Below are 22,943 nucleotides of genomic sequence, written 5' to 3'. Positions count from 1 at the left end.
TAGCGGGGTCATCTGAGGAGCCAAGGTCCATGAGTTCAGAGTTCTGTCCAGGTGGTTTTTGGGGCAAGGGGGCACACCAAGGGGCAGGCCCCTTAGGTCGCGCTCCTTCATGCACGCTCCTTCGTGCGCAGTGCCACTGAGCCGAGCCCCGATTTAAAGGGGAGCGGGTGCTTTTTCCCAGGCGCTGACAGCAGCGCAGCTCTTTCCCAGTGATTGGGCCAGAAGAGCTCAGGGAGGGCACGTCCGGGCATGTCCGGGGCTTGTCACGTGGTCGTAGGGCCAGGAGGCGGAGGGAGTCGCTGACCTCGATGGGCTCTTGCCCCGTGAAGGCGGCGCTGATCGTGCGAGCCGGGCTGGAGGAGCAGGCAGGTAGGCAGGCCGGCCAGGAAGAGGGATTGTTAAGCAATGCATCCTACAGTTATATTAAATGAAGATTTTTAAATGGTTGTTGGCTGTAAATGAGCATAAGGCACTATTTATTACAAGAAAAGAACTTGGGTCCATTTTCAAAAAACTCTCAGTACTTCACTTAGGCACCTACATTTAGATAACAAAGGTATCTACGTTTTCAATTGAGACTTACATAAATTTAGAACTTCAATTTACTCACAGGGATAGTAACTTTAAATGAGCACACATGTGCCCACATAAGCACATATATGGGTGTGAGCTCGCATACGCTGGAAATCTAAATCATCCACACAAGTGCACATGTACTATTTAAAATAAGCCTGGCATGAATATATGTGCTCCTAATTATAAGTGGTTACGCAAGAAAACGTTATTAGTATGACTTTCCATAGGACTTGTCAGCTTTTGCATGCACAAGTGAGCACATTTTTAAAACATGTGCGCATGAAGGAAATAACCAGTTTGACCACTTAGCCCTCCAGTTTGTCCAGTCTATCTCTAGGTCATCAAGACCCCTCTGGTTCTTCAGCCTGCACTCCCCCCAGTTTACCCAGACCCCCTCACCCAGTCAGTTTTTGGATATAGCGAATTTTATTCTGACATATCTGAAAAAGAATAGAAGTGAATATGTGCAGGTATCAACCCAATGCGCACTATGTTCACCAGATTTAAAATTGGGATCTATATGCATAAATGTTGGCCTCACCCCAGAACGCCCTTGCCTCATCCCAAATCAGCCCCTTTTTTCATGCATTCCTTTGTGAGCGCATGCACATATATGCACATAATTTTCCAGTTTTAAAATGAGACTTGCTCATGCTCAGCCCATATACGCAAGCAACTCTTTTAAAATTTACCTTTTAGATTTTAGGCATCTATTATTTTCAGCCAGGCCTTTCACTAATACCCACATCTTTAACCCAACTTCTTGAACTCTTAACGAGGGACAGTGTTATACACAATAGGGATACAACTGAGTCAAGCTTTTATAAAGCCTCTATTCCTTTAAATTTATTGTAATCCACCTTGAGATCAACTTTGGGAAAAGGCAGAATATCAAAAGTTCATAAATAAATACATATCTTCCTAAGAGCTTATTTACTAACATGCAGTAAAACAACATGTTCTTGTGCTTTAGTACCTTGAGTTATTTCTCGTGGGACTTCTGTACACTGTGGTACCTGAGTGTTACATTTTTATAATCTCAACTAGAATGCTTGACAACGATCAATTCCCGTTCGGAACAGGTCATGGAAACTACAATCTCAACAAAATTGACCTCCTTCCTATTTCATACTACACATTTGACGCAATTGAGCACCAATATATTGACCTTCATAATAGGTATCATAGTTTGGTAATTAAACCATAGTAACTCAACCTTATAAATAATCATTGGTCAGTCCATATTTTTTAAGATTTTTTTGTGCATAAATAATCCTCGTGAAAAATAAATCACATAATCATAAAAATCTTCTTAAGTTTTCTTCTCAATCTTGATACTAAGAGCAATACTTATCTCAATATGATGCGTAAATTCTTAAGTTCAAAATCCTCCGAATTATACTCTTATTTCATACGCCTCAGTTCATACTCAACGCAAGCTCACTTGTAGTCCGCTCAATTTAAGAACATAGCTATACTAACTGCACTAACCACGTCTTCTGGCAACAAATTCCAGAGTTTAATTGTGCGTTGAGTGAAAAAGAACTTTCTCCGATTAGTTTTAAATGTGCCATATGCTAACTTCATGGAGTGCCCCCTAGTCTCTCTATTATCCAAAAGCGTAAATAACCGATTCACATCTACCCGTTCTAGACCTCTCATGATTTTAAACACCTCTATCATATCCCCCCTCAGCCATCTCTTCTCCAAGCTGAAAAGTCCTAACCTCTTTAGTCTTTCCTCATAGGGGAGCTGTTCCATTCCCTTTATCATTTTGGTCGTCCTTCTCTGTACCTTCTCCATCGCAATTATATCTTTTTTGAGATGCGGCGACCAGAATTGTACACAGTATTCAAGGTGCGGTCTCACCATGGAGCGATACAGAGGCATTATGACATTTTCCATTTTATTCACCATTCCCTTTCTAATAGTTCCCAACATTCTGTTTGCTTTTTTGACTGCCGCAGTACACTGAACCGACGATTTCAATATGTTATCCACTATGACACCTAGATCTCTTTCTTGGGTAGTAGCACCTAATATGGAACCTAACATTGGGGTAGATTTTCAAACTATGCGAATAGGCCTACTTTTGCTGGCGCATCAGGCGCAAGCAAAAGTACGCTGGATTTTAGTAGATACGCGCGGAGCCGCACGTATCCACTAAAATCCTGGATCGGCGCGCGCAAGGCTATCAATTCTGTATAGCCGGCGCGCGCCGATCCAGGATTTTAGTGGATACGTGCGGCTCCGCGCGTATCTACTAAAATCCAGCGTACTTTTGCTTGCGCCTGATGCGCCAGCAAAAGTAGGCCTATTCGCATAGTTTGAAAATCTACCCCAATGTTAGGTTCCATATTAGGTGCTACTACCCAAGAAAGAGATCTAGGTGTCATAGTGGATAACATATTGAAATCGTCGGTTCAGTGTACTGCGGCAGTCAAAAAAGCAAACAGAATGTTGGGAACTATTAGAAAGGGAATGGTGAATAAAATGGAAAATGTCATAATGCCTCTGTATCGCTCCATGGTGAGACCGCACCTTGAATACTGTGTACAATTCTGGTCGCCGCATCTCAAAAAAGATATAATTGCGATGGAGAAGGTACAGAGAAGGACGACCAAAATGATAAAGGGAATGGAACAGCTCCCCTATGAGGAAAGACTAAAGAGGTTAGGACTTTTCAGCTTGGAGAAGAGATGGCTGAGGGGGGATATGATAGAGGTGTTTAAAATCATGAGAGGTCTAGAACGGGTAGATGTGAATCGGTTATTTACGCTTTTGGATAATAGAGAGACTAGGGGGCACTCCATGAAGTTAGCATGTGGCACATTTAAAACTAATCGGAGAAAGTTCTTTTTCACTCAACGCACAATTAAACTCTGGAATTTGTTGCCAGAAGACGTGGTTAGTGCAGTTAGTATAGCTGTGTTTAAAAAAGGATTGGATAAGTTCTTGGAGGAGAAGTCCATTACCTGCTATTAATTAAGTTGACTTAGATAATAACCACCGCTATTACTAGCAACGGTACCATGGAATAGACTTAGTTTTTGGGTACTTGCCAGGTTCTTATGGCCTGGATTGGCCACTGTTGGAAACAGGATGCTGGGCTTGATGGACCCTTGGTCTGACTCAGTATGGCATGTTCTTATGTAACTAGAGAGAAAGAGTGGATACCCTTCAAGGGGCTCTGCTCAAACAAATGGTAATAGAACCCATAAGGGAGGATGTGATATCCGACCTAGTGCTCACAAATGGGGATAATATTTCAAATGTCTGGACACTTGAGTACTAGTGATGATCAGAAGGTATGGTTTGATATTGCAAATACGAGACAGAGAAGATACATGAATACCCAAGTTTGAATTTCAAAATTATGGACTTTGTCAAAATGGGGATGTTCTTGGAGGAAGAAGACTCGGAGAAAATGGATGAAGTGGAACAACAGTGAGCCAAATTAAAAGGAGCTATTACAAAGGCAACAAATCTATATGTTAGAAAAGTAAACAAAAGTAAGAGGAAAAAGAAACCAATCTGGTGCTCAAAGGAGATGGCTGAAATAATAAAGGCAAAAAGATCAGCGTTCAGGAAATATTAAGGATCCCAAAAAGAGAAACACAGGAAAGAATACCTGGTGTAACTGAGAGAGTCGAAGAAAGAAATCAGAAAAGTAAATTGTCAAACAGAAGAAAGGATTGCCAAAGAGGTAAAGTGAGGTGACAAAATATTTTTCAGATATATCAGAGACAGAAGGGAGGCCCGAAGTGGTATAGTGAAAGTGAAATGTGACAAGGAGTAATGTGTGGAGAGGAAGAAATGGCAGAAATATTAAACAAATACTTCAGTTCAGTATTCACAAATGAAAACCCTGGAGAAAGATCATTGCTGGTTGAGAAGACCACAGATGGGGGTGGGGTAGACAAAAGTCTATTTACAGAAGAGAATGTATGGGAAGAGCTAGAAAAACTGAAGTGGACAAGGCCATAGGGCCAGATGAAATACATCCCAGGATACTGAGGAATTCAAAAAGGCATGGGATAAACACTATGAATCTCTAAAGGCTAGAGTTTGAAATTAAGAAAAGAGTGCATGGGAGGTAACCAGCATGGAAAGGCAGCTACTACTCCTAACAGGAGGCATGGGGAGTCCTGTACCTAAACGTAATCTGCTTTGAAGTGCTGAAAAGTGGAATATAAATCAATCAAATCAATTAGCTTACATGATTTTGACAAACTGCAGCATCGCTCTCCACTTCAATGGGGGGGGGGGGGGGGGGGGAAGGAAAGGGAATTGGATCCAAACAACAATCAACACAAGGCCCTGACTTTTTACAGTCCAGATACTGATATCAGACATTAGGAAAAAAGTGCAGGACTGCTTCTATGGCCAAGTCCAAAAGCAAAGCACATTCAAGCAGCAGCATTGTATGAATTATCAGAAAGGCTGCTCACCCTTTAAAAATGTTGCTGGCAGTAATTTTGTTATGGGTTTGACAGTTGCTTGGTTTTGAATTTTAATATTACTACCCTTAACATAAGGCTTGCGGGTAACCTGCATGGAGCAGCAGTTACTACCATAAGCTTGTTGGGCAGACTAGATGGACCACTTGGTCTTTTTCTACTATCATTACTATGTTACTATCTAATAACTGGGAAAAAAAGGGAAGAGTAATATCTTCAATAACAATGGTGCAATCTAACTTACAACATTCATTCTTTCATGTCAGCCCAAATGGTATGGGCAATCGGCATATATTAATTAAAACCCCCATGTATCTAGCTTGTCTGCCAATGAACAGTCAGTGGTCCAAGTCAATATCTAATAAAAAATGTATTTTAGGGGACTGTGGTAATATGGCTGATAGTGGCTTGGGAAGCAGCCAGGAGAAATAAGGAGGCAGACTCTGGCTGTTTCCTTTTATGCAATTTATTTACAGTGAAAGCAAATTGCAAAGTAAAGAAAACAGGCAAAGTGGTGCAGTTCATCTTAAAGCTCAGGCCTCACAGAGACATTAAACATAGCTGATCTTCTCATAGTGTGGGTTCCTGCCTGCTTCCGAGGGCCTGTCTAACCCTTCTGGACCATTTATCTAGAATCACTTGTGGAGCTGATCCTTAAGGAGGATCACACTAAATGGTTATGGCTAGACCCTTAAAGTGGTTTGAGGGAGTTTTCTGTTTACTCCCTCACTTACCCTCCCCCTCAGCTCAGCCTTATTCAGGTGAACACCTGCCTGTATCAGGGACATCTTTCTGGACATTAGCGTTTTCCTTTCCTGATGTTGGGTAAGGCCAGGAACCAGCTCATCACCTTTGAATTGGACTCCTTATTTCTATTTTTCCATGGGAATGGTTGATGGTCCATTACAAACATGAACTGCCATCCCAGCAGGTATTAGTGCAAGGCCTGTAAGACCCACTTGACTGCCAAGGACTCTTTCTTATCTGTTGAATAGCATCTCTCTCGAACCATCAGCTTCTGGCTAATGTATGCCACAGGATTTTCTTAAACATACTTCTCTTGTACTAAGACTGCTTCCAAGTCTGCTTCTGAAGCAATAGTCTGCACCATGAAGGGCTCGGTGAAGTCTGGGCTTATCAGGACCAGTTCGGAGCATAACACCTCATTCAATGCCTGGAAGACTTTCACTGCTTTAGCTATCCACTGGATTTTCTCTGGTGCTTTCTTCACCAACACCCTTGTGAGAGGCTCTGCCTTTGGGTAATTGGGAATAAACCTTCTATAGTATCCCATAAGGCCTAGGAGTGCTGTCACATTTGCTTTCGTTTGTGGGACTGGCAACTGCGTGGTCACATCAATGTTCCGGAACTGTGGTTGGACTTTTCCTTTCCCCTAGGTGTAGCCAAGATACTGGACTTCTTGTCCTCCCAACTGTTATCGACCAGCTCCCCCAGAGGGGAGGAGTTAGCAATCTGTTATAGTCACCTCGCCAGGAGGGCGGAGTTTGCAATTTGTTGTAGATTAGCTTCCCCAAAGGGGTGGAGCTAACAATCTGTTATCGATGAGCTCCCCCAGAGGGGAGGAGTTAGCAATCTGTTCAATGCTGTTTTCCCAAGGGGAGGAGCTAGTGATTTGTAATACTCCGTAAGCGCAGTTAATGATCTGTTGTAGGTTGTCTCCCACAGAGTGGCAGTCTGTAATATACCACTCTAGTAGTGTAAGGAAATAACACTTAATGGAAATTGGTGAATCCTTGGGCTGATGGCAGATGACAGCGCCCCCAGGAGGATATCCTGAGAGGGACCACCGGCTAGGCTGGAGTATAGAGACAAACACAGATAGTTCTTTATTAGACAGGAAGTAGAACCACCAAAGGTGGCAGTAGTGAACTGATGTGCCCGGCAGGGCTGAAGTCCTTCAGATACTGGAATTGCAATCTCTGGGTTGCTGAGCTCTAGAGAGAGATTATAGGTAGTGAATAGACAGGGTATGCTGGATACATAACCAGTGGTAGATGATACACTCACAGTTGTAGATATCTGGAATGGCTTCTATGCAACAGAGAGTCTTCAGTATATTCAGGAACAGGAGCCGTGGGCGAGTACTGGTTCCTGTATGCAGTCTGGAATAAGAACTCACAGTATCTGTATATGAGATGGCTTCTGGAATAGAAGAGAGTCTGTGAAGGGCTTTAGGAACATTTATTTATTTAGAATTTTTCTATACCGGCGTTCATGTGGCAAAGACATATCATGTCAGTTTACATTGAAACAGTTGTTGAATAATAGCATTACATGGAACAAGGGTTTTGCAACTGGGATCCCAGGGTAACAACTGGGGGTGCATACCATCCGAAACATTCAAGAGTCGCAACAAACATTAAATTGAGATTACATTAAACTGAAAATAAAATTGAAATACAATCAAAAAATTTAACACGAGATTGAAAAATAACATTAAGAATTAAGAATTAAAAAGGTTAACTGTTAATAATGATAGTTAGAAGGTGTCAATCACGAAAATTAACTGAAGGAGGGGGTACATTAGGGAGTGCTGTCAAAAGGATATTTTACAGAAGTAGAAGGAGAAGTGCTGTCCAAAGGATATTTTACAGAAGGAGAAGCGATCGGCGGGTTATGTAAAGACTTGGCCTAATAACCACATTTTGAGTTTTTTTTGAAGGTCTGTGGGCAAGGTTCTTGGCGGAGGTCCGGGGGGAGAACATTCCATTGTGGGGGACCAGCTGTAGATAGGGCGTGTTTCCTTAACAAGGTCTTGGCTGGGGGGGCGTAGAGTGTACCTTTGTAGAAACTTCTAACTGGTCTAGAGGAAGAGTGGGGCTGAAGAGGGATATTTAGATCAAGTGGTGAGAGATTGTGAAAGGCTTTGTGGATGATTGTTAGGACTTTATATAGAATTCTGAATTTGATAGGTAACCAATGGAGGTTCCAGAGGATAGGAGTAATGTGCTCTCTTTTGTTAGTGTTGGACAGAATCCTGGTGGCCGATTTCTGTACCATCTGCAAGGGTCTTATGTGGTTGGCTGGGAGTCCGAGAAGGAGGGAGTTGCAGTAGTCGATTTTTGAAAAGATGAAGGATTGAAGTACCATGCGGTAATCCTGAAAGTGGAGAAGTGGTCTCAATTTTTTTAGGACCTGTAATTTGAAGAAACATTCCTTTGTTGTGTTGTTGATGAATTTTTTAAGGTTTAGGTGGCTGTCCAGGATGACACCCAGGTCTCTTACTTGGGTGGAGAGACTTGGTTGAGAGGTAGGTAGAATGTTTGCTGACCCGTTGCCGTTGTCCTGGGCGATGATGAGTATCTCTGTCTTGTTGGTGTTTAAGACTAAGTTAAGACTGGAGAGCAGGTGGTTGATTGACTGAAGGCAGCTGTTCCAGAAGCTGAGGGTCTTGGGGAGGGACTCTGTGATCGGGATGAGTATTTGGACGTTGTCTGCGTAGATATAGTGAGTCAGATTAAGGTCCTTGAGGGATTCCCAGTGTGGAGCTGACCGGGTGGGATTCTTTGTTGTTGATTTTTACTTTGAAGAACCTGGGCCCTTGTGGAGCGAGTACCGGTTCCTATCTGCAATATGAAATAGTACTGTACCAGATATAGGTATGCAATAGCTTCTGAGATAGAAGAGAGTCTGTGAAGGGTTTTAGGAACATGACCCCTCGTGGAGCAAGTACCGGTTCCTATCTGCAATAATAACTCACGATCTCCGTACCTGCGATAACGTCTTTGACAGAAAGGAGTCTTCAGAGATTAGGAACATAGGCCCTCGTGGAGCGAAGTACCGATTCCTATCTGTAATAGAACTCACAGTGTTCACATCTGCGATCGCTTCCAGGTAATAAGGAGTCTTCTGAGCATTCAGGGACGTAGGCCCTCGAGGAGCGAGTACCAGATCCTGTCTTAGCAATCTGAAATCAAGGAGAGCAGGTCCCCCGAGGAGCAGGTACCCCTTGGTAAGTTTGTGGAGGCAGAGCAGCAGAGAAAGTTTTCCCCTTGCTAACTCAATTCGTAGTAGCAAAGACCTTTTAAGTTGGAAGCGGATGAAGTCACTACAGGGGGACGCCCCCAAGGTTCGCGCCCTTGTTAGTACAAACTCTGGAGCACGCGCGCGCGCCCTTACGTCATCAGGAACATGGCGGATCCGCAGCGTCAGGCCAGCCCAGGGATTCCAGGGAGAAGCGGCGAGGAGAAGCCGCAGCAGCATCTGTCTGTCAGACCCGAAGGGAGTCGCCACAAAGGTAGAGAGGGTAGAGCGAGGGCGAGAACAGGCACGAACGCAACACCAACAAGCATTTCTTAGGTTTGGCAGTCAGTCTTATTTTCCTCAGACTGGTTAGCATGGCCTGAAGTTGGCTTAGATGTGTCCTCCAATCTGAGCTGCATACCATAATGTCATCCAAGTAGGCAGCTGCATACCCTTGATGTGGGTGGAACAGGCGGTCAACCAAGGGTTGAAAAATTGCAGAGGCACCATGGAGACCAAACGGGAGGACAAAAAACTGGAAAAGTCCCCCTGGTGTCGAGAACGCACTCTTTTCCTTCGCTGCTGGAGTGAGAAGTACCGGCCAATAGCCTTTCATAAGGTCCAGGGTAGAGATGAACTGGCTGATCCCAGACACTCAGTCAGTTTATCCACTCATGACACTGGGTATGTGTCGATTTTTGAGACCTTTCTGACTTTTTAAAAATTAATACAGAACCTTATGCTTCCATTTGACTTTGGCACCAACACTATGGGTGAGAACCAATCACTGTTAGACTCTTCTATAACCATTAGCTGGAGCATCTCCTTCACTTTGGTCTCAATGATGCAAAGCCTGGCCTCAGGAATTTGATAGGATTGTTGCCATACCACAACTCCATGAGGCATAATAATGTCATGCTGGACTAGTGGGGTATGATCTGGTAGGTTCGAGAAGATATCTTTGTTTTGCTCAACCAGCTGCTTTTTGTCAGCTGTCTGTGCAGTGGACAGCTGCTCTCTGAAAAGAATCTAGGTTCAGTTCACTTCAGGTCCGATGTCTGGCCCAAACTCTCCTGCTTGCACTACTCCACATTCCTGTGCAACCCACTTCTTCAGAAGGTTTACGTGGTAGATTTGAATATTCTTTTGTTTATCTGGTTGGCCTATTTTATAATTCATGGGCCCTGTTTTCTCCAAAACTTCATAGGGTCCTTGCCAATGGGCTAAAAACTTGCTTTCCAAAGATGGGATTAGGACAAAGATGTGATCCTCTGACTGGAATATTCTTTGGACCGTGGAGCAATTATAAACTAGGGATTGGGAAGCCTCAACCTTCTCTAGTCATAGGCGTGCAGCCTCTCCAAGTCTTTTTTCAGGTGATCAGGCACTCAGAGAACATAATCAATGAGGTTCTGCCCGGTGTTCCCTTCATCATCCCAAGTCTCATGAGCTATGTGCAAGAGTCCTCTTGGTCTCCTCCCATACTGTAACTCAAAAAGGAAAACCCCCAACAAGCTCTGAGGCACTTTGAAGATAGCAAACAACATAGAGGGAAGCATTGCGTCTCAGTTCATGTCATCTTCATCCATAAATTTCCTCAACATTTGTTTGAGCATTTGAAATTTTCAAAGAGGCCATCAGTTTGCCAGTGATTCACAGAGGTACGTACAGCTTTTACTTTGAACAAAGTGCAGAGTTGTTTCATTACCTTGGACACGAATGGGGTTCCCCAATCCATCAGGATCTCCATGGGTATCCCAAGTCATGAAAAAACTTTCATTAGGGTGGTTACCACTGTTGGGATCTTTATATTCTGTAGCAGTACTGCCTCAGAATATCTTGTGGCATAGTCCAAGATGATGAGGATGTACTCATTTCCTTGAGTAGATCTCTCTAGTGGCCCTACAAAGTCCATGTCCACCCTTTCAAAAGGTAATATTTGTTGCGCTGATGGTGGACCCTTGGCTCGAGGAGGGGTTGACACTACCCTCAGGGCAAGCCCTATGGGTCCCCACCGTTGGGAGGCAGAGCAGGCTAGGAGATGGAGGCCGACTGGAGCTTCTCCAATACCAACCCTCGTTCACCTCAGGTTGAGCCCTTGGGTGCCAGGGCTGGCTGGACTTAGGCGGGCCTCTGCGTGATGACTCCCAGTTGATGTAGACAAGAGTACGCCAGGAACCAGGAGAGGTATTGGAGGTCCAAGGACGGTCCGAATGAGGCAGGGTTCCAGAGCACCAAACGCCAACAGGAACAGAGGGAAGCAGGGAGTGTCCAGGTAAAGATAGGCCAAAGCCTGAGAGGCCAGGTCCTTAGGATACCGAAGGAGAATCCAGGGCAAGCTGGAGGCAGGGCAGGAGGCAGGAAGGCGCGGTACCGGAAGCAGAACTGAGGTCAGAGTCAGGAGATCAGATCAAGCATAATCCAGATGAAGCAGGGATCAATACCAGAGAATCAGTCCAAGTGTAGTCCAAGCAAAGCAGGGGTCAATACTAGAGAATCAGTCCAAGCGTAGCACAGGCAAAGCAGGGGTCAATACCAGAGAATCAGTCCAAGTGTAGTCCAGGCAAGCAGGGGTCAATACTAGAGAATCAGTCCAAGGGTACAAGAAGCAGGTGAAGGAACAGGAACCAGGAACAGGAGGCAGGAACGATGATGGGAACAGGAACCAAGAACCAGGAATGAGGAGCAAGCAATGAGCACACGAACAAACGTGGAGACCTGTTGCCAAGGCAGGGAACAAGTGGCTGGCCCTGCCTATTATACAGAGGCCCAGTGATGTCATCATCCGGGGCCGTGGGCTACTTTCCCGCCTCAGCCTCTTTAAGAGTATGCGAATTGCGCACATGTGCACCTAAGCCAGGTGTTCTGGGTCAGGCAGACATCCGAGTTTGCAGTCCAGGCAGCTAAACTTTTTCTCCAATCAATCCTCAAGACAAAGATTATTTAAGTTTGACATTATTTATTGTACAGGTAAATTCTACTTACAATTGTTGCATCTCAAACGTAAGCCCTAAGGCAAAGATGTTTGGTAACTGGAGACAGGGTAGAAGGAGGAAGAAGGAGGTCTTTTGTGTTGCAGGAGTTAGTTTATGGTAGAAGTAGGAAGCATGAGGGATATGAGGCTGATTTAGTCTTCTACCGGAGGCAGTAAAAGAAAAGGTAAAAAACCTGATCGTTTCAGGGAGTTTTACAGAGCGCTGCTGGCTCAGAAGGAAGCATGGGCAAGACTGAACTCTTGTCGAGAGCTGCTAAAGGACACGGCTCCACAAGCTGGGGGCAAGGTCCAATGGCAGCGAGCCTAAGAACCATGTGACACAGGGGGAGCATGAAGGGCAGTCCCTTGAGCCTATAAGGCACCTAGGAAGACTCAAGTTAGATTGAGGGGCATTTAAGCTCTTCCGATAGTGCGAGAAAGTGGAGGGGGGAGGAAGCTTCTCTTAAGGGCAAACGCTTCTCCTGAAGGCAAAGGCTCACAGACTTTTATCATGGGTTACAAAAAGTATTTCAGCACTAAGAATCCTCAGAAGGAAGGACTGCACTAAACACAGTTAAACTACAATATGTACAGATACAAACATGTATCCACTGCTGGGGACAGAACACTCCCCATCTGGTATCGCAAGATACCACTATATCAGTTCTTATATTATTATGCAGCAGTGCAAAGTTCACTATAACTGGATCCGTCGATGTTCAGGGAGGTTCACGATCATCTCGGTCTCTCAGTCTTCCAGGCGATGTCTTCTTCAAAGGATTTCACCAAGCTGAAACGAGAGACAGACAACACAAAAAGAGAAAGAGTCTGAAGTGGACAACGGTCCATGGAGTTCAAGTCTCTTCATGCGGCATGAGGAGCACCACCTCATTGATGGGCCTGTAGAAGATTTTGGCTGTCCCTTGGTTCACAGTCTTTACTTCAATCTTGCGAACACGTCCATTGTTTCCAGGATAAGTCTTGATGAGAGTCCTAGAGGCCAGCTGTTGCGTTGGGCTTGGCTGTTTTTGAGAAGGATGAGGTTACCTTCTCAGATGTTGGGCTTGTTGGATTGTCACTTGCTTCAATACTGGAGAGTCGGCAAGTACTCTTTCTTCAATGACTCCAAAAGTTGTTGGACATGTTTCCATTGACGCTTAGCTGGCAATCTTGAGTGAATTTTTAGCTGCACAGAGTTGTGGTTGAAAATCCTACTAAATATAGGTAGCCAAAATCTGGCCATCTGGAGTTAGGCTTGTCATTTTATATGGGCTCCTGGTTTTAGATTACAAGATCAGGCCCTGACATACTAAGTTTTTTTGCCATAGACACAGAATGGGAAAAAATCTTATTAAATTAGGGCCTTAGGTATCTAGTACTGAAAATCAGTGCTTTGGGTCACCCATATTTACAGTGGTTAAACTTAGCCCTGTGAGGAAGGAAAATCCCCCCTCATGACATTTAGCCACCTAATTCCCTAATTAAATGGCTAAATGCCATTGAAAATCGTCCCCTGTATGTAAGTTACTATATGTAATGTCGTGTAGTGCAATAGAAATGTTAAGTAGTAATAAGTAGTAATCTAGTAGATCTTTTTCATCAGATATACTTAAATTAATTTTAGTACCTTTTGGAAAATAACTTTTTTTTTCCTATAGGAACAAAAGACAAGTGTAAGTGATCTAACTAAGAATAAAGCTTCGATAATAATCCAGGCTGCGTACCGAGGACACTTAGGGAGAAAGCAAGTAAGGAAAATAAAAGCAGCTCAAAAAGGGTGAGTATAAGATCTGTTTTTAAAAAGGTAATGAAAATGAGCCAGTCTTTATTGGTAATGCCCTAATATTACTTTGCCAGTCTTGTGGTACCTGAATAAGACTATTGTAGATAAGGGGAACAGTTTTAAAAAGTGCCCACATTAGTGCAGAATCTGTGGGTATTTCTCCCTACGGATTTTGCACTAACTCTCATTCTCCCCACAATCCTGAGAATTGCACCAATCTCCAAGGAACCAAGTTAATTAGTACCTGTGGTGTCCTAGATGACATTGCCTTCCCTCCTGCCTGTCAGTCTGCTCTGGCAGGACATTCTTCGAAGATCTCAAAAGCAAGCCCCAGATCTTGGCACTGATGGTTAATCACAGCACAACAAAAAGCCCAAAAAAGTCCCATGAACTATAGCCAAAACAAAAACAGGGACATAAAGAACAATATGTTACGGCCACCGGTGCTAGACGGCTTCGCCCTGTTTGCCTCACCTTATTCACGGCTCCACCCACTTACCTAGGAAAGATGGCTACTGCCGTGTCTACAAGCCGATCTCTCCAGCATCCCTGGAATGGCTATGGTGCAGCCTCCCGCCATGCTCCTCCTAGGTACCTACTAGGATGCGCGCGCGCGTATCACCCACGTCTTTATTCCAACCTTGGCACGAACCTCAGGGGCATTCCCCCTTGCTGACATCATGCCATCCGGGTATATAATCTACTCTAATTTGCTAGCTCGATGAGTTAGCAAGGACTTGAACATGGACTTGAACTGGACTTGAATTGGGACTCGTATCTGTTCCTGTCTACGCCACTCTGCCGTTTCCGTGCTGCCGCTGGAAGCTCTCTCTCTGCCCTTCGGGGTAACTGCTAACCTGGGTACCCACTCCTCGGGGGCCCTCTGCTTTATTTCAGGTGTCTTACAGGGAACAGGTACTCGCTGCTCGAGGACCTGCTCTCCCTGTCTCGGTGCCTGTACCTTCTTCTACAACCTGGTGGACTTGCATACTTACAGCAAACACCTAGTGAGTATGCTAACTCTCAGTCTCTCTCATCGACAGTACTTTCCTTGCTGGGAGACCTGCTTCGGAACCTTCCAATTCCAACAGGGTGAGAAGGGCTCCCTTTGCCGAGGTCCTTGAGACTGCAACTACCAGACTGCCTCACTACTGCCACCTCTGGTGGTACTCTTCAAGCTATATAATAAAGAACTAACTGTGTTTGTGCGTTCTGAGTCTAGCCTAGTATTGTGGCTCCTCATGGGGCTCCTCCCCATGGGCGTGTTCATCTGCCACAGTACCCAAGGATCCACCCAAACACCGCTCAACCATTTATTTTATTTATTTATTTATTTATTTATTTATTTATTTAGAGTTTTTCTATACTGGCATTCATGATTAAAAATCACATCATGCTGGTTTACAAATAACAGGGGGGTGTGAAAACGAAAAAAACAGAACATTAACAAGTGCAAAGAGGTCATAAAGTTACATTACAACAAGGTTGATATAACTGGGGAAAGAATTAGAGCAAGATAACTGAGCAGTTAAGGATTAAATATTTACATTATATTGTGAAGTCTCTTAAAAGATGTTGCTGTCATTCAATTGGAGTCTGGGAAGGCTTGCTTAAATAGCCAAGTCTTAAGCCTTTTCTGAATGTAGGTAGGCATGGTTCTTGTCTCAGAACCGGGGGAATAGAATTCCATAGTGATGGTCCGGCTGTGGAGAAGGCTCGGTCTCTGAAAGTTAAATGGTGTGTGGTTTTGGTTTGGGGAACGAGAAGGGATCCTCTGTAAGCTTCTCTGATGGGTCTAGTGGATGTGTGTCGTCTTGAGTGGGATTTGTAGATCAACCATAACAAATTGCTAACTCCATGGATCCAGCTCAGCTCACTGAATTGCAGGCCATTCCAAGCCTAGCCCAGCATATCTCCGAACAGCAGAATGCACTGGAGGGGTTAACTGCTGCATTCAACTTACTGCACACACAGATGAACTCACCTACCACCTCAGGTAAAGAAGCTACACCGTCTGAAGTGACGGTCAAGACTATTGTATCTCTATCTGCTCCTACCCGCTTCTCGGGGAAAGTTTGGAGATGCAGAGGTTTCATTAACCAGTGCTGCATGCACTTTTCCCTGCAACCCAGCCATTTTCCCACAGCTTATGCCAAGACCACCTATATCTTGTTGTATCTAGATGGACGAGCATTGTCTTGGGCCTCTTTGCTGTGGGAGCGCGAGGATCCGATCCTTCATGACTTTGAAGGATTCCTCGAACTGTTTAAGTCAGTTTTCGATTATTCTGCCCAGTATACCACTGCAGGATCCTCTTTGGTTCACCTGAAGCAAGGTAATAAACCATTAGCTGACTTAGCTATCAAATTCAAGACACTGGCATCTGAATTATTCTGGGACCCGAAACGCCTGAAGACCCTCTTCTTTGTAGGACTGAACTCTCGTCTGAAGGAGGAGCTCGCCGCTCGTGAGATGCCTGAGACCTTGGCTGAACTAGTGAAATTCACAACAAGGATTGATCGCCGACTTCATGACAAGGCTCAAGAAACCAAGACTCCCAGAAGACCCTTTTAAGGTGAAGCACGAGTTAAGTCCATACCCAGGCCTGTTCTCTTGGTCCCAGTTGCTGGCGAAGAAGAACCTATGCAATTAGGCTGCAGTCATCTGACATCCAAAGAGAGAAGAACACGGAAGAAATTGGGGCTGTGCATGTACTGTGGACAAGCTGGCCATGCTGTTCAAACATGCCCTATATGTCCGGGAAACTGGCAAACCTAAGTCCTGCGGGAGGACTCTTCTTAGGTCTTACTGCTCCTTCTCCTCCCTGTATGCTTGATCTGTGGATCCTTAGAGTACCATACTGTTGCCCTAGATTAGTGGAGCACCTGCAGATCCCCACTACCACTATGAAGTCTCCACTGCTTCTGTTGTCCATTCATGGAGAGCCCTTACCGGGTGAAGTAACCCAACTCACCGAACCAGTATGTCTACGAACCGTTGCTCTCCATTCTGAAACTGTCTCCTTTTTTTTAGAGCAGGCCATGCACCCTATAGTACTGGGATTACCGTGGCTGCAGCAGCATATGCCTCAATTCAATTGGGCTACACTGGAACTTTCACGTTGGGGTCCAGACTGCCATGGTAAATGCCTGATGGTGGTCGCTCCTATACCCTGCATGCCAACCACCCCAGTAATGTCGGGGTTGCCGCCTCAATATGCATCTTTCCAAGATGTCTTTTCAAAAGAAGCTGCGGACATGCAACCACCTTACAGACCCTATGACTGCACTATTAATATGAGGCCTAACACTGAACCACCCAAGGGATGGATGTACCTTCTCTCCGTGGCAGAGAATAAAGCCATGTCCGAATATATTCAGGAAAACCTCCAAAAGGGCTTCATAAGACCCTCCAAGTCTCCTGCTGGTGCAGGTTTCTTCTTTGTGGGGGAAAAAGGATGGAATATTGCGTCCATGTATAGATTACAGGGGTCTCAACAAGATAACAGTGAAAGATAGTTATCCCCTGCCTCTGATCTCAGAGCTATTCGACAGACTACAGGGAGCCAAGATCTTCTCCAAGCTTGATCTTAAAGGAGCCTTCAACTTACTTTGCATTCGAGCTGGAGATGAGTGGAAAATGGCCTTCAACACCCGGGACGGTCACTTTGAATATTTAGTGATGCCCTTCGGCCTGTGCAATGTCCCGGCTGTCTTTCAAAATTTAATGAACGACATTTTCCGAGATCTCCTCTATAAGTGTGTCATTATATATCTAGATGACATCTTGATATTCTCTCAAGACATGACCACTCATCTGGAGGATGTCAAAAGAGTACTGCAAAGACTCCGTGAGAACCATCTCTACGCCAAGCTATCCAAATGTGAATTCCACAAGGAATCAGTGCCTTTCTTGGGCTACATCGTTTCCAACCAAGGTTTTCAAATTGACACACAGAAGCTGGAGAGCATCAAGAAATGGGCACAACCCACCGGTCTAAAGGCTCTCAGACGTTTCTTAGGTTTCACCAACTATTACAGGACTTTCATCAAGAACTACTCCTCACTTACAGTTCTGCTTACAGCTATGACAAAGAAAGGTGCCAATGTTGCAAATTGGTCTCCGGAGGCAATAGCTAAATTCCAGAAATTAAAAGATGCCTTTTCGAGTAAGCCATGCCTCCGACATCCGGATCCCACCAAGCCCTTCATCGTTGAGGTCGATGCCTCAGACGTTGGCGTAGGGGCCGTACTAAGCCAGGCCATTGATTTGAAGGTTCCACAACCATGCTCATTCTTCTCCTGTCGCTTCTCTCCAGCAGAGAAAAATTACGGAATAGGAGATAAAGAGCTCCTGGCTATAAAGATGGCATTCGAAGAATGGCGCCCTTGGCTCGAAGGAGCGCAACATCAAGTCACTGTCTTTACAGACCATAAGAATATGGAGTACCTCCGCCATGAACAACGCCTAAATCAAAGACAAGCAAGATGGTCTCTGTTTTACAACAGATTCAACTTTGTGCTAAAATACCGCCCTGGAGTGTTGCATCCGTTGGTGCTAGACGGCTTCGTCCCATTTGCCTCACCTTATTCACGGCTCCTCCTGCTTACCTAGGAAAGATGGCTACTGCCGCGTCTACAAGCCGACCTCTGCAGCGTCCCTGGATCGGCTATGGTGCAGCCTCCCGCCATGCTCCTCCCAGGTACCTACTAGGGTGCGCGCGTCACCCACATCTTTATTCCAATCTTGGCGCGAACCTCGGGGGCGTTCCCCCTTGCTGATGTCACGCCATCCGGGTATATAATCTATTCTAATTTGCTAGCTCCTTGAGTTAGCAAGGACTTGAACACGGACTTGAACTGGACTTGAATCGGGACTCATATCCATTCCTGTCTACGCTAATCTGCTGCTTCCGTGCTGCCGCTGGAAGCTCTCTCTCTGCCCTTCAGGGTAACTACTAACCTGGGTATCCTCCTCGGGATCCCTCTGCTTTATTTCAGGTGCCTTACAGGGAACAAGTACTCGCCCCTCTAGGGCCTGCTCTCCCTGTCTCGGTGCCTATTCCTTCTTCTACAACCTGGTGGAATCGCATACTTACAGCAAACAACTAGTGAGTACTCTAACTCTCAGTTTATCTCATCCACAGTACTTCCTTGCTGGGAGACCTGCTTTGGAATCTTCCAATTCCAATGGGCTGAGAAGGGCTCCCTCTGCCGAGGTCCCTGAGACTGCAACTACCAGACTGCCTCACTACTGCCACCTGCATAACTGTGTTTGTGCGTTCTGAGTCTAGCCATAACACAGGGTGTCAGCAAGTCTGGCAGTATACCCTAATGGTATATGGATTACCCAGTCTTATCAATCATTCACCTTGCAAAAAATTTTTTGGACCCCATATACATGTGGAAAATAATTCAGGATGAATTCCTACTTAAGTTTTAGGTTGCTATGGGAGTAGGAATGTGTCTAATTAATGTCCTTTAAATATATTAGTGAATTCACTATATGTCTAGTAGTGGCCTACAGGGGAATGATCAAACTCTCAATAAGGGTTTTTTTGTTTGGTTTTTTTTGGTAAGTGACACCTGCCTATAAATTAAAGGATGAGCTAGGGGTGGGTGGGTGAGGGGTGGGAGGGTTGTGAAATAAAAACTGTCTAACTTCAGTTAGTCAGCCAGAGTGACTCACTGCTCTCTTGATTAACAAATGTTGGTACCTAATCAAACCAAATCACACTACCTCAACACCTTTCCAAGGTGAGTAACTGAACTGAACTTTTCAACCTTTTTACTAAGGTATACACTGCTCCTAGCTTATTTCTAGCTTCTGGCTACCTTTTTTTTTTAAATATACAAACACTCTAACTTCTGCTTACTAGCTGCCTTACAGACTTTTAAAAATAAACACACAAGCTACTGCTTACTAGCTGCCTTACTGACTGACTATTTAAAAATACAAACAGTCTAACTTCTGTTTATTCGCTGCCTTACTATTAAAAGCACAAACACACAAACACATTAAATAATATTCCCAAATAGTTAACTTTGCCCCAATACTTTTAAAAAAGACAATGTCCCAAGCAAAAAACTTATTGATTCCTTTCAGCCACCAGCAAGGTGATCCTCTCAGTGCTCCAACAAGGAGCTAAGCCACTTCCGAACTATGTTATTGAATTTAAGACCCTGTCTTCAGAGCTTCATTGGGATCTGGGATGCTTATGTGCAATTTTCCTAGAGGGTCTTCACTCCTGTATCAAGGAAGAATTGGCTACACATGATTTGCCTGATACCTTGGACTCACTCATTGACCTTGCTGGCAGAATTGATCATTGCCTGCGTTGAGCGTTCATCTGAGGTAAAGAGTCCTAAGAAACATTCATCAGGGAGTATACGCTCACGACCTACACCTGCTCCTCAGACTCCACCCGCTCCTATCACTGAAGAAGAAGAACCCATGCAACTAGGTCGCAGCCACCTGACTGCCAAAGAGAGATGCTACTGTAAGTGTTTAGGTCTCTGTACTGCGGACAACCTGGCCATGCGGTTCATTCATGTCCCATCTGTCCGGGAAACATGTAGACCTATGATCCGCGGGAGGACTCTTCCTAGGTCTTACTATACCATCTCCTCCACTGACTCTCCCAGTCTCAATTATTTCCGGGACTCTCGAATTTCAGACCCTTGCACTTGTTGACTCCGGTACAGGTGGCAATTTTATTCTAAAAAGGCTTGTGGAACATCTTCGGATTCCTATCGTTCCAACACCAACTCCGCTGCTCCTTTCTTCTATACACGGCGAGCCTCTCCCAGGAAAAGTCTCTTACACCACAAAACCAATATGCCTGCGAACAGGTTCTCTTCATACCGAGACCATCTCATTTTTGGTTCTTGACAAAGCCATTCATCTAGTAGTACTTGGCCTACCCTGGTTGCAAGACCATGCACCCTGGAAGTATCACAATGGGGAACGGCTTGTCACAACCGGTGCCTGAAGAAAGTAACACCTATGCCCTGCATGTCAACCTCTACTTCTCTCCCAGGTTTGCCATCACAATACTCATCATTTCAAGATGTGTTTTCCAAATAAGCAGTAGATGTATTACCACTACACAGATCCTTTGATTGTGCTATTAATTTAAACCCTGGTTCGGAGCCCCCTAAAGGAAGGGTTTATCCACTTTTTCTTTCAGAGACTGAGGCCATGTTGGGCTATAGCCAAGAAAATTTGCAAAAAGAGTTTATCCAGCCTTCCAAGTCACCTGCCGGCACTGGATTCTTTTTTGTTGGCAAAAAGGATGGATCTCTTCATCCATGTATAGACTACAGAGGGCTTAATGAAATTACCATAAAGCAGTGGTCCCCAACCTTTTTTGCACCAGGGACCGGATTCAAGCAAGACCATGTTTCCATGGCCCGGCAGGGCAGGGCTTTGGTCATATGGGGGCGGGGTTATGGATGGGGTTGGATTTTAGTGCATACATTTTTCTTCCTGGGTCGCGCGGGCAGGAAGGAAGAGGAGCACCTGCAGTGGCTGATGCTCCTCCTCCTTCCAGGGCTGCAAGGGCAGAAAGGAGGAGGGGCACCTGCACTTTTAGACATGATCTTTTCTTCAGGTCGTGGTGACATGAGCTCCACCATGGCCCTGCTGATCTTCTTGCTGTGTGTATCCGGCACACAGCACAGCAGTAGTTCACCGCTCAGCCGCGACGTGCTAATTGGCTTTTCGGGTCGTGCCTCCTCCCTTTTGGGGTTGGAGGAAGCGGGTTTCCAGCCTCGCCCTGCCCCCCCGCAGCAGTGGCAGCTAATGAACAGCAGCCGGGGAGAGCTGTGCTGCGGACCGGCAAAAACCCCCCAATGGCCAGATCCTGGTCCGCGGACCAGTGGTTGGGGACCCCTGCCATAAAGGACCAATATCCTTTATCTCTGATTTCAGAGTTATTCGACAGACTCCAAGGAGTCAAGATTTTCACAAAACTAGACCTAAAAGGTCTGTGAGATATGCTTTACCAATGTGTGGTTGTGTATTTAGACGACATACTAATTTTTTCCCAGGATTTTCAAAGTCATCAGACAGACGATGCCAGAGTCCTGCAAAGACTACGTGATAACCGTCTTTACGCCAAGCTCGAAAAGTGTGCTTTCCATCAGGAGTCTGTTCCCTTTTTGGGTTAGGTGGTGTCCAGCAGAGGTTTCCAGATGGATCCACAAAAGACCAAAAGTATACTGGACTGGCCTCAACCCACTGGTCTCAAAGCACTCCGCCACTTCCACGGCTTCACTAATTATTATTGTACATTCATCCAAACTACTCTACCTTGACTGCACCACTGACTGCCATGACAAAGAAGGGAGCCAACCCTTCACAATGGTCTCCAGAAGCTGTTGCGGCTTTTCAAACCCTCAAAGAAGCCCTCCTAAAAAAACCTTGCCTTCGCCATCTGGACCCTTGACATCCATTTATAGTCGAGGTTGACGCCTCCGATGTTGGTATAGGGGATATTCTGAGCCAGAACAGTGATACCCATACTCTACACCCTTGCTCTTTTTTTTCCCGGCGTTTTTCTCCTGCCGAGAGAAATTATGGCTTAGGAGATAAAGAACAGTTGGCTCTCAAGCTAGCATTTGAAGAGTGGCGACGTGGTTAGAGGGGGCACAACATCAGATAACTGTATACACAAACCACAAAAATTTGGAATACCTGTGTCATGCGTAACGACTCAATCATCGACAAGCCCGATGGTCTTTGTTTTTTAATCGGTTTGACTTTTTACTCAAGTACCGCCCTGCTGACAAAAATACACGCGCAGACGCTCTCTCAAGATCCGTCACTGTTGAGGATGTTCCGGATGCACCTCACCATAAAATTGACCCTGATAAAGTTATTCTTGCTGCTACCCATTCCGTTCCAGCTGGAAAAACGGTAGTTCCTCGAACCTTAAGGAAGAAACTTCTTAAGAGGGCTCACGATGCTCAGCTAGCCAGTCACCCTGGGGAAGCCCGTACGCTATCCACCCTAGAGAGATACTATGGTGGCCTTCGATGAAGAAGGACATACAAGCATATGTAGAATCTTGTGTCACCTGTGCAAGACAGAAGCCTCCGGCCGGTTGCCCTTGGGGCCTTCTCCAGCCTTTACCAATTCCAGAGGAACAGTGGACGCACATCGC

The 22,943-nt window shown here is 45.2% G+C and overlaps 1 protein-coding gene across 1 annotated transcript in view; it reads left to right on the top strand.

The window, feature by feature from the left end:
* Positions 1–22,943, top strand: part of LOC115074007 — a 69,155-nt gene that overhangs the window by 33,495 nt on the left and 12,717 nt on the right. Inside the window, exon 4 of the mRNA XM_029573071.1 lies at positions 13,653–13,771. Coding sequence (XP_029428931.1) covers positions 13,653–13,771 — 119 coding nt within the window. The remainder of the gene's footprint in view (positions 1–13,652; positions 13,772–22,943) is intronic.

This window comes from Rhinatrema bivittatum, chromosome 12 (genome assembly GCF_901001135.1).
Source record: "Rhinatrema bivittatum chromosome 12, aRhiBiv1.1, whole genome shotgun sequence".
Lineage (NCBI taxonomy): Eukaryota > Metazoa > Chordata > Amphibia > Gymnophiona > Rhinatrematidae > Rhinatrema > Rhinatrema bivittatum.
Note: the sequence above shows the minus strand (reverse complement) of the source record. Positions and strands in the feature narration are given on the sequence as shown.